The sequence below is a fragment of the Misgurnus anguillicaudatus genome, chromosome 25, assembly GCF_027580225.2.
Source record: "Misgurnus anguillicaudatus chromosome 25, ASM2758022v2, whole genome shotgun sequence".
Classification (NCBI taxonomy): domain Eukaryota; kingdom Metazoa; phylum Chordata; class Actinopteri; order Cypriniformes; family Cobitidae; genus Misgurnus; species Misgurnus anguillicaudatus.
In genome coordinates this window covers 16,201,582-16,214,638 of record NC_073361.2, presented here as the reverse complement: position 1 = coordinate 16,214,638, position 13,057 = coordinate 16,201,582, and the positions used below count along the sequence as shown (strand labels likewise).

Below are 13,057 nucleotides of genomic sequence, written 5' to 3'. Positions count from 1 at the left end.
CGATATTACGTTTTTTTGGGGGGAATGTTGTTTATTTTGTCTTGGCTGATCTTGCGCTGCTATGCTGCTACCACCAGTTTCTCACGAATGTTGTCGTGAGAAACTGAAACGTGTCATGCACATGCAATTATATTTACTTCCTGTGACATCATCAAGATGGTTGACAGAACAGGTGAGCCGCTCTGAGCTTTTAAAGAGCAACAGTGGGGGGATTGAGTTTCACACATACACACACAGCTGAGGGTGGGCCTCTATGTGCTCAGTCAGAACTGAAAGTTATCCGCCTCGAGAGACCTCCTTACATCCTCTCTTTGCACACCAACTTTCTGGCGTTCATACAAACATGTGACACTACAGTAAAATTGGCTTAGCTGAGAAGAGCCATAACACCACATCGTCCAATTCAAATGCAAAGCTTCACGCTTTACAGAAATGTCATCCCAAAACCAAACAATAAAGCTGGGTCATTATATATTGTTGTTTTTTTCTCCGCAGTAAGAGTGTCAAACAATACGAGAACATGCGAACTGTTAAGTAAACACAATTTGTTAAAGAGAGAACTACTCCTTAAACTTCAACTTAATTTATATGAATGACTGGAAGTCTGGCCACACGTCGTTAATCTTCATCCGTAAACTCTGCATCACTAACAATTTGGGCTTTCATCTTAAGATGGCCAGGAATCGATGAACACAGAGAGCACTGTGGATTTCCCACATAGTCGACGGAGCGCTATGACCCAATATTTACTAATCCTTGATGTGGAATGCATTTGATCATCACACTTGGATGTTACATAACAATTCAGATATTTCTCTGTAAGTAAGCATGACTTTCTGAAATGACAACACTCTGGTGCACTTCCCTCTTAGAAATATTTGCAAGGTATTTGTAGCTTTCTTCAAGAAAGGGAAAGAGATTTCAACCGTGAGGCCGTGTGATGCAAGGAACTCCCTACATGGTTTATGTCATGAAGGAGATTTAGCGAAGCGTCAACATGGTGATAATAAAATTGACCGAATTCAGCTATAAATTCAAACCTAGCAACACCGGCCTAAATCAACAGCTTAGCGACCTATGATCTGAACAATGGAAAATGGGAGAAACTATTTCTTGTTTGGAATCGATGATAACTTATAACAAATCAGCCTGACAGCCTGTTAGGAATTGTGCATGATCTCTGGATAGGGTTTGGTTTTACACTGTGTGAGTTTGAGCAAGTTTGACTGCTATAGCATCCTGGATTGTAATGTAAATACCATAGACAGTAAAAGAAAGGTAAATACGTGAACACAGCATCTGAATACAGGGAACTATATGCAAGATAATCGCCGTCATTTATAAAGAAGATCGCATTTATGTATGAATCAAGATCGTGAGTTTATATAAAAAATTGCCTTAAAGGGGAATCGAACCCGGGTCGCCCGTGTCAAAGGTCCGTGACACTAACACGGTGCCACAGAGTCATATAATAGAAGTTGCTCTCTACAATCCTTAAGTAGCCTCCAGCAAAATTCACGTTAAAAACAAATTGTGTGGAGGAAGTGACGTATGATGTAAAGCAGTCGAATTTTGTAGGTTTTTTTTGTGCTCTGGTTACTACCAGAAACCCTAAGTTTTAAAATACGAGTAAAAGTGATACAGACCCTGTCAGGCTATGGTAGACATGTCATTCAACCTATTTAAAGTTGATGTCTTGAAAATTTATTATGAAGGTTGAAAAATTACATGGTGTCGCTTTAAATATATAAACATACAATATATCAAAATGAGAGAACAGACCCTCTGCTTTCAAAAAAAAAAAATGTTTCATCCTACCTTCAGTAGTTCTTTTGTAATCAGCTTTTGAATATGGGTAGGTTTCTGCAAAAACACCACATTTTGAGCAAAAAGCAGAGATAATTCCATTTTTGTGATGGACTTTTCATAGAGATCCCATTCAGAGCGATCTTTAAAACAGACACGGACATGCAGCCGCATACCATAGGGCAATAATTCCGGGTTTAAAAAGTTGCGGAAGGTATTGCAGAAAGCCGGAAATAGTCGTCATTGGCAGGGAAGCGTTTTCTCTTGATTTACGAGATATCTCGTCAATGGCGGCGAAAGAGTTAATAACGTTCGTAAGAAACCAAACCGTTTGAAAATTGGTAGAAAATTGAGCAAGTTATGGTCATTTAAAAGTATCTGCACCATTAAAACTCAATGCTACGAGTGAGCGAGCTGCCTGTGGTAAGGTGGCCGCCAGGTGATGACGTTACAGACTCTGCCGTAACACATCTAGCCTTTATATACATATATCTATGAAGGTGACTTTAGCAACTACTACAACAAGCCTAATCAGGCCTGGTAACTCCGGAGCTGGCTAGACACCTGGCAGTTTCCATGGCAGCTCTTTTCAAGTATAAAAGATGAAGGTAGGTGGGTGGCAGCTCCATCTGACAAATGAGCCTCATTGGGTGAACAAGGACTGTGAGGAGGTCTTGGCACCAGGATCCGACTCCCATCGTGGCGGCAGACGAGGCTGTCTGCAACGTATGATATGAAATCCTCAGTCAGCGATGGGGTTTCAGCGAAAACTTTGATTCTTGTGTCTGACGGAGGCCAGTTCTTCTGTCTGCACTTGAGTCTTGCTTGGCTGGCGGAGATCAAGTTGTAGGAACATGTAACATGAGGTAGATCTTCATGTCTCCATCTATGTTAGGGGAGATACAGTATTAGTGAGAGCGCCTGGTGAGAAGAGAGGATACCAGGCCAGGGTGGGACAATGGAAAAGACTAAGATAATGAAAAAAAGCTCTTTTGTATGGCTTGTTGATGTGTATGCCCTAGGGGAAGGTACTTATGTAAATGATGGATGGTAGTTGGCCTGGGTTTCCAGTCTTGTACCTCAGTAAGGTGTCTATTTGTGATTAATATATTTGTCCCTTTGAAGCTGGTATCTCATGGTATCGTTTGACACTGATGTAAAGTTGAATGTGTAGATTTGAACAGTCCATATCGGGGCTATATTCTGGTTTACCCAAACAGCCCGAGGGGAAAAGGAGTATTTTAGCAACAGCGTACATGGAATTTAAAAGACTTGTGGTATATGTGCCATAACAACAGTGTAATATTTTATGTTTGGTTGCTAAACGAAACAAGAAAAATGTTTCCATTCATACAAATAGCTGGGGAGAAAATTCCTGAAAAGATCAAAAAAGATTGAAACTGCTCCAGACTCTCACAGATCAGTTACAGCAAAAACTTTGAAGGAGGAAAATGAGTTTGTTACATTGTGTCCAAACGCTGTTGGATTGGGGTCCCAGGCGTAGGGGATCGCATGCAAGTACATAGGATTCTTGGAGAATATACGTCAGGAAGGTTCTGGACCACCAACGCCAAGCAGATGATTGCAGATTGCAAGTTGGAGACAGCCATGGAAAATCATTTAAGATAAATGAAGACGCAGCAGCAGTGAGGCTTCGGAGAACCGCAGACATCCGCTCAAGTTTTTTGGAGGCTGTGGTGTTGATTTAAAGTGTCACTGACGCAGCCCTTTAATGTATTGCTGATTTTGAATGCCGTCCAGATCAACCTCATCCCCGTGATAAACGCTTCTTAGTTGTAAAGCAATTTCAATTACTGGATTTAACTGCTGTTGACAGAGCTTAACTTAAAGCAGACGTTTTATATAATCACTTTCCCACTTTATCCTCCTGCTTCAGCCAAGCAATTTTCAGTGCATTCAATAAACGGATATCCAAATGTGTTCTGATGGTTAAAGTTGATTAAATTGGATGAACACTTGAAGGGCAGGGCAGAGGAATATAAATATTTCAGTTATAGAGACACTAGCTGTGGTGTAGAGCCTAGTAAAATGCCTACACAGATTTTAAGGTATCATGTGCATGCACTCAACGTGAAGGTTGTTTCTGTTTATGACCAATTACACCTCTGCATGCATCCTTTATGAGTATCCCAAAATGCACTGCAATGAGGATAGCAACAAACATATCATCGTACACTCAAACACAGATATTTTTACATAAAAACAATATATACTGTAGAGAGCTTAGATTCAAGTGTGTCTGACATGTTTTCTTGACTCATTAATGGACTCTGAAACAGTGCCGGTCTTTCCTATACGCAAACTACGCAATTTGCATAGGGCCCCGCACCACTAGAGGGCCCCCTTGATCTCAGAATTATTTAAAACCATTATATCAAAGAAAAACTATTATTATGTTTAATGAAAACAAGACGCTATAATTTAAATAATTTGCAAACTTCCGAATTTATGCGGGTTTTTAAAAATACTTAATGATTTCTTAAATCAGTGATATACTCGGACAACATGCAGGCAGTCTCTCAATCCGAAGGCTGCAGCCTTCAGAGGTCACATTTGTAGGCTGCATATGCGTCATAAAAACGCATTTCAGAATATTAACAATTATAATGTTGACTATTATTCTTAGTTAATGGTTAATTGTTATATTATGTTTATGACTGGCAATTGAAATGCTCATTTAACTTAAATAAATCAGGCTTGATGACGTATGCAGCGCGCATATGCGACATCCGGAGGTTGCAGCCTTCAAATTTAGAAACGGCCGCGTGGATGACGCAGAAGAGTGATTTGGTAACGACGCATCCACACGCGTCCTAGCATGGGGCGATGCAAATGACGCGAATAGGGTGACGCAATTGCCGCGAAAACACGCGCTTTTCCCTTTGAACTTCAAGAACGCGCTCTCGCGCAGGATAATTTGACATCATGAGAGAGAGAGAGAGAGAGAGAGAGAGAGAGAGAGAGGGAGAGGTAAGAATGGTGCCCACGTCGAGAAAACTTATTAGAAGACTTGAAATTTGTAAAGGATTAAAGTATATGTCACTCGTTTAATTAGTATGTTAACTGGATAACACTGGATATAACTCATTGTCATTGTATAGTTTAATAAAATAATGTATTTTGATTACACAAATCAAACCTAACTATATGATTGTTTTCAGCTGCTGACCAGCATAGGGAATCTCTATGGCTAATTTATAAGACATGTTGCTGATACAGGAGTGTGTGTTGTACCTTATCTTGTTAATTGAGTCTTTTTGGGCATCTTATGCCTAGAATTATTCAAGGAGATTGATTCTTTTAACTTCCTTTAAAGTTTGATCAATTGTGCATAATGACATGTGCAACAAATGGATATAGGGTGTCAAACTCATAGATTTGCAATATTTAAAATCAGAAACTATTTTTAAAATATTTGGGGTCAACCTCTATGACAGCTTTAAAGGGACACTTCATTTTGCATCATTGAAAGAAGGAAGTGCAATATCTTTGTTGAGGGAGTGAGACTACAAACACCCCTTTTCTTTGTAAAATAGGCACCAAATTCTAAATGTATGTTACATTTCGACTACAAATATAACACTTTCAATAAAGATTAATGTTTTTATGGGTGAAATGCTCTTTTAAAGCTGAAACTTATCAAATCCTATCAGAGGTCCAGAATGTCATTGAAACACACCAGTGGCTTTGCTGTCATCAGTATTAAACATGTTACCCCTCGAAGTACCCCTCCCCACAGAGCCCCCCCCACATAACAAATCCCAATTTAACCCCTGTGTATTAACAGTATGTATTTATATTCAATTTAATTCATTACATTCATTTAGATCAGGTTAATTTTTTAGTGCTTCTCACAGCACATTTTAAATCAAAACAACTTATCAGCAAATACATGTTTCATGTTATAATCAGCAAGTTTATCAGTCAGGGTTTCAAAGTAATGTGCATATGGGAATAATATACAGCTATAAGATAATACACTATGTGGTTAGTTAACAACTAACTAACAGCAACATTGACTGGGTTTTACCCAGATAGCACAGGTACGTCTGTGAGATGTCTGGTAAAGATCTGGAGATCTGGAATACATCTGGTGTGTAAAAACATCTTATAAAGGAAAAGAGCTGCTTTACATACATTCTAAATCAAAAAAGTCTTGCAAACATCTTCAATATGTCTATATGACATCTTTTAGGAGACGTCTCACAGACGTATTGCAGATGAGAAAACAATCTAAATAAGACATCTTGCAGATGTAAACGCAGACATCAAATAGACGTCTTCAAGATGCATGTGTGCTATCAGGGTCTGAATACACTGACAGAGGGCCCCTCACAAAGCTTTGCTTAGGGCCCCCCAGCATCTAGGACCGGCACTGCTCTGAAAGCATTTACTGAATGTATAATACGTGTAGAGAGCATTCAGTTACTATTATTATGTAATAGGTGGCACTTGAATTTATGTTTTGACACAATTTTAATTTAATTTAATTTAATGGAATTTACAGTCAAAATGAAACAGTGCAGACATCATCTGATTTCTGCAAGGTTTTCCTGCATTGAAAACGAAACTGCGGCCGCCCAGGGCAAAATTTTGTAACTCCAAAACCAATTAGGCTATATTATTATAGAGCGTGTTCATCTTTGTGAGCAATCTCACTCCCACGTTCGCGATCTGTCCCTCAGCTCTATTCTTTAAAGCAACAAACAAATGTACATGAAACCACTGAAACCATGACCTAGCGGTTGTATCCACTGAAATATAGCTGCAAACATGTCTGCGCAGACTGCACCATTTCAGTGCAGATGATGCACTGTGTCTGCACAGAGAGTGCTCGTCTGAATGAAATGCAACGGTCCAAGCAAACAATACAGAAAATAACCTATACAAAAAGTTTGCAATGTCCTCATTGGCAAAGTGAACAGCATGACATATGTATGATTCGCAAACTAATAATGAATTATTTGAACAGATGCATAAAAAAAGTCATAGCATACATTATCCAAACTATTGACAAAATTATTAATTAAAAACCTAATCAAATCATAGGAGAATGTTATGAATGAGTTAAAAGAGAAATAACAGTTGAATTGTTTCGTTAAACATGTGATATGAGAATATATATAAAAAACAACAAAACATCTTGAATTTGTATTTATTTGTCATATTTTCATTTTGTTTCTCTGTTCTTATTATATCACTGACTGTTTACTTCATTATTTAATTACTTGAGAACTTCTAATTTAATATTATACAAGCATCGGTATCCTAATTAAAGAAAAAGATCAATTTTTGCACAAACTTCTGGAAATTACTGTCATTTTGATCGCAAAAATAAATCGCGAAATCCTTGAAGGACTAAAATAATTGGGTTTGAACAATCTGAATAGCTATTTGTATGAATAATGAAAGCCGCGTATACAGCATATCTCTCTCTCTATATATATCTGTGCGGCGCAAAAGCCTGATAACTTAATACCTGATACGTCTTCTGCACAACGCAACTGTCAGAACATGCTGTCTATGCTGTCTGTGCAAAATAATATAATATCATTTAAATGACATTGTGCATGTGCTCCTCAATATACACCAAATAAGTAACAAAACAAATATTGCATTATGAATTATCTCTATTATTTTGCTCTTCCCCACCTGATAATTTATGTCCAATGAATGAATGACCTTAATACACATGTGATTTTGTTTACAAATTTTGGTTCACTTGCAAAAAGGGCAGTGTGAATGCGAACCGCACCAAAAAAAAAAAAAAAAAAAAACATTTTATTTGGTCCGGACCAAAACAAGTGAACTAGCGGACTTTCCTGGTGTGAATACACCCTTAGGTCTAGTTTTCACATTAAAAAAGTGAATTCATTTTATATTTATACCATGCTGATAACTATCGTTTAGTGCACTATAACCAGATGTTCTTGCAGATTGAAAAGAATGTTATTACAGTATTGTTGTAGTCATGTTTTAAAGGGACACTCCACTTTTTTTGAAAATAGGCTCATTTTCCAGCTTGAACACTTGATTTTTACTGTTTTGGAATTCATTTAGCTGATCTCACTTTTAGCATAGCTTAGCATAATCCATTGAATTCGATTAGACCATTAACATCTCCCTCAAAAATGACCAAAGAGTTCCGATATTTTATTAATGACATAATGCAGTGCCCAAAAGTAGACCCCTGCTAATAATCAACTTATAAAAGTCATTGATTATTACGCCGGAATGAGAGTATAGTTCCTAGCCATATCAGCTTAAAAAAATCGCGACGTTTAATTTTCTGTCGATCTTAGTACACGATGTAACTACAGAAGAGTCAATTTTTAAATAGAAAAAATATCAAAACTATTTGGTTATTTTTGAGCGTGATGCTAATGGTCTAATCAGATTCAATAGCTTATGCTAAGCTATGCTAAAAGTGGTACCACCAGAACCGGAGATCGACTAAAACGGTAAAAAACAATTGTTTAACTCTAGGGGAGCTGGAAAATTAGCCTTTTTTCAAAAAAAGTGGAGTGTCCCTTTAAGTTAACAAGTAAAAAAATTGAAAATCAAACCGTGAATCGGTCAAATGTTTTTCACAAAATCTATATTAAATGTTTTGGCAAATCGCCCTTCGCTACTTCCAACTAAAATGGCTTTGATTCCACATTCCAATGGCTTTTGATAAACATTGGTGTCATTGGTGATTGTTCCAAACAATGAAAACTGTTGAGATTTTCCCATTATTTACATCTGTACAGCACCTCAAAGTTAACAGACAGGTTCCTTTTAAGAGCAATCTCGTACACCAGGCTGATCTCTGATTTGCTGGCATCACTGTTCTCCTCACTGTCCTTCTTCTCCTCTGAACACTGAAAGAGTCACAAACAAACACTGTAAAAACAGCTTCACTTCAGCTACTAGGTTGTCAAGCTATAGATGGATTTCAGTCATGTGACCTTTTACGTCATGCCGCCATCTTGAGGACGAGTACCAGTAGGCTATTGACAAGCATTGGCTACCTTGCTACGATTTACGGATTTCTTATCTTTTACTGTCTATGATTCTTACGGATACAGTAAATGGCTACGAAAGACAACATGTCGCACCTCGACTGTCATGAAAAGAAACGCTACTTTAAAAAAAATATATCTTGGTTAGGGTGTGATGCCCTAATGCGTTCTTCCAGCTGCAGTTCGCTGCTACCGAACTACCACTATTTTACAACATAAGGCGGCGCGACACAACATGAAACTTTGCTCGAAGTATCACCTGGAGCTCTACACATGAACGCGAGCATTGAGAACATTGTTTGTGTACACAGAGTTTACTAAAAAGAAAGGTTTTGTACAACTGACTCTGTTATGGTGTCTGCTCGTCATCTCTGCCAGACGTAAATAATCAATTTCCAAATGCGAATGAATTCAACTCCTTTTTCAACTAAAAGGTCAATATTGTTTGTCACTAGCGACAAAACAACAAATTATCTGTGCATTTATATGAAACTATGCTTTAGGAGCTATCCATCTTTACTCTACTCCCTCCTTACAAAAAAAACACCATAACTGCTACAAAATAAAGACAAGCCAGAAAGATCTCAAGTACAGGTTCTGCAATCTCATGTCCAATCTGATGTTGAGTCGTTTCAACGCATGGCTGCTGTTTCTCAAGCGGCTTCTGGTTTGAGATCCTGTGAAAGTTCAGTTTTGTGAGAAAATAAACTGCTTTCAAACCGATCCAGGATTTTAACTCAAATCTTATCAATTGTAAAAAGAACTGCAATTGTACTCTCACACAAGCTCCAAAAGGGTGACTTTTAATATGATCCCATAGCATATTATCTTGGTCACCTCTATTACACCACTGACATTTCAGAAAGAAGAGCGAGTTCTCATGATCTCAAAGCTCTTGATCAAGTTTTGGTTTTCTGTAGACATACTATACTAGGTTCTCTATATTTTCATTAAATGATCACATGACATGTCACTCCGCATTTCCTTCAAACTCTTAGTAATGATGCCTGGGTCGAAGAGATGTCAGGTGGTCTCGGAAGTGTTAGACTATGTGTAGCCGACTGTGAAGGTTTGTCTGTGAAGATTTGTAAAATTCATTTGACACTTCACAACATAAATTAAAGGGATAGTTCGGCCAAAAACGATATTAAACCCATGATTTACTCACCCCCAAGCTGTCCGAGTTGCATATGTCCATTGTTTTTCAGACAAACACATTTTCTGATATTTTAGAAAATATTTTAGATCTTTCTGTTGATTAAATGTAATGTTACAGGGTCCAGCCATAGTCCACGACCTTCAAGTCCAAAAAAAGTGCGTCCATCCTTCACAAATTAAATCCAAACGGCTCCAGGATGATAAACAAAGGTCTTCTGTGGGTAATCCGTGCGGTGTTGTTGTAAAAATATCCATATTTAAAATTTTGTTAACGTAATTAATTAACTACCTTCCGGTAGCGCCGCCATCTTAGATTCAGGAGAGAGTATTAGCGTAGTGTACGCACTTTTCTTAGTGACGTATGACAAATTCGGAGGGCGGGGGGACAGAGCAGCAGCAGAGAAACCTCTGTCCCTGCGTAAGCGCTCATCCTGAATGCGTATGATACTGGGATGGCGCGCTACCGGAAGGTAGTTAATTACGTTAATAACATTTTAAATATGGATATTTCTACAACAACACCGCACGGATTGCCCTCAGGGGACCTTTGTTTGTCGTCCTGGAGCCGTTTGGATTTGGTTTGTGGGGGATGGACGCACTTTTTTTGGACTTGGGGGTCGTGGACTGTGGCTGGACCCCGTAACATTACATTTAATCAACAGAAAGATCTAAAATCATGGGTTCAATATCGTTTTTGGCCGAACTATCCCTTTAATTGCTATATCAATGTGCAGTGTAGTGTTAAAGGTTAAAAAAACAAGTATAGCTAAAATATTACAATAAAAACATTATTGTTATACTACAAACATTTTAGCTGTTTAATAGGACATAGCATTCTATATTGAATAGTCTGCAATCAAATCAAAGGCAAAAGGGGTACAATTTTGCACAACATCTTTGTCTTTATTTCTAATACTCATTTAAAATAATAAAGCATAGCCATATTAACTTAACTCTGCTGAAACACAAGTGGCCATAGGAGATGCATTTAAAATGCATATTAAATGTCATATATTAGAACTGCACAATATTGACGGAAAATGAGATATACAGTAACTTTCCAACAATGCTTTAAGCTTGTAAAATCTAGTTAAACTATATTAAAATACTTTTACAATACAATTACTTTAATAATATATAAACATGATATATAATTACATGTTTTACACCTTAGTTAACTTCAAATTCAAGGACCTTTCAAGGACTTTCCAGATCCAATAGCCTCAAATTCAAGGACTAAATGTGGGGACACATTTTAAGTGAGACCAAGGTTACATCGTGTTATCTTTTAAGATACATTGTTACAGTTCCCTTTGAGGGAACTCGCCCTGCGTCACTGCGGTGACACTTTGGGGATGCCTACAGAGGTAAGTGCGTCTGAATGTGTATATCAAATTCAACCAATGGTGAGGCTTAACGACAAAGACAGGGTGATGCAGGAGCCAGGAAGTATATCGCTATCTGCAATATTGCCAAAGACGGCGTTACAGGAACGCGGGACGTATGGCAAGGGAGATGCAGCGTCTCGTTCCCTTCTCACGGAACAAAAGTTACATACGTAACCCGAGACGTTTTCATGTGTCAAACACAACTATGCAAAAAACCATTTTGGTATGAACAACATTCGCATACAAAATATATAAGCATTTAAAGGGAACAGTTTAGCACGTGTGCTTAAAAAGTCTAGAATTTTTATGATATTATCCTACACTACACAGGGAATAATACGGATTTTTTTTTCCAGGAAACTTTTTGCATAAAATAGATTCAGGTACTTTCAATGACCTGAATCTATGTATTTATAGTTTTAACAACTTCCAATGGCCTTGAATTCATTCCCCCAGATTCACAAACTTTCAAGGATTTCAAGGACCCGTGGGAACCCTGAGGCACTAACATTCGTGTGCAAGTCTCTCTGCAACGACCAAAAACTTACTATGCATAACTTTAAAATAATAAAAACATTCTGTTGTTGCAAACCACTGCGATATGCAAATTGCAATGTTGACTTTTTACAATACTGTTGCGATATTTTGCCAATTCTACCACATACTTCTGTGATGCTAAAACATGCTGCTCACATGTGCGGTGTGAATGCACTAACTTGTTTTATTAGCGCTAAACATTAGTGCATTGCACATGCATTGAATTATCAGTTATGTGTTTGAAACTGTCGAATGTAGCATCTATTCACATATATATCTATGGTACGAAGTGGTGCAAAATAGGGACTAATTCGCATATTTATATGTATGGTCCGAGCAGTGGGATTGAGTAGGAGTGGAGACTAATTTGCATATTCATAAATCCACATATAATAAACGAGGCAAGGTGTAGGGTTTACATTTAAGCTGTTTTGAAGCATAAAGAAAATACTGTCACAAAGAGAAATTTTTACATATGCCATTATAATGCTTAAAGATCAGGCAACCTTATTTGTTTATCACAGTGGTGTCTGGTTATTTTTTTGGGGGAGGGGGGGTTATAAGCTGTATTAAAAACCTAAATGTGAATAAATCAAGTAAATCTCTTGATCTTAAAAATGCCGCTGTTTGTTCTCGAAAGAAGCGAGCCATAAATTGTCTAACAAATATTGTTTATTTGCTCAGCTGTAAAACAGGCCAAATTTCAAAGTGTTGCAAATCAGAAAGCAACATTTCTGGAGGATTAATCGGGCGCCACTTTTTAATATCACCTCAAATCTGTCCGTCTGTCAGCAGTTCTTCATTTAAACCATTTCCTGCTTACAGTGTGCGGTCACTGAGCACCGTTCCCATGACGACAAGTGGACGGTGAACCTGTTATTCCGTCTTTTCAAAGTCTGTTTATTAACCGCTCAGTCTGCATGCATTGGGGCTTACTGTACTTTCAGCAGTATTGTTTATTCGCAGACTGACTGGCATGTGCTTCTTCGGCAGTTAGCACATGGTAAACAATTGGCTTTGATTAGATTCCTGTTCTGGATTTGCTTGCAAGTTAATAAGCGTGTAAAAAGAAAGGAAAACATGGTGCATTTGACAATAAAATCAACAAAGCTGAGCCAGCATTGTAGCTTCTTGCTGCTTCGT

General features: G+C 37.9%; 1 protein-coding gene across 2 annotated transcripts in view; it reads right to left on the bottom strand.

Moving 5' to 3' along the window:
- stau2 (staufen double-stranded RNA binding protein 2) overlaps window positions 1–13,057 on the bottom strand; it is a 132,302-nt gene that overhangs the window by 89,221 nt on the left and 30,024 nt on the right. For both annotated transcript variants that reach the window (XM_055181359.2, XM_055181361.2), the window contains exon 7: window positions 8,583–8,690. In XM_055181359.2, the coding sequence (XP_055037334.1) occupies window positions 8,583–8,690 (108 nt within the window). The remainder of the gene's footprint in view (window positions 1–8,582; window positions 8,691–13,057) is intronic.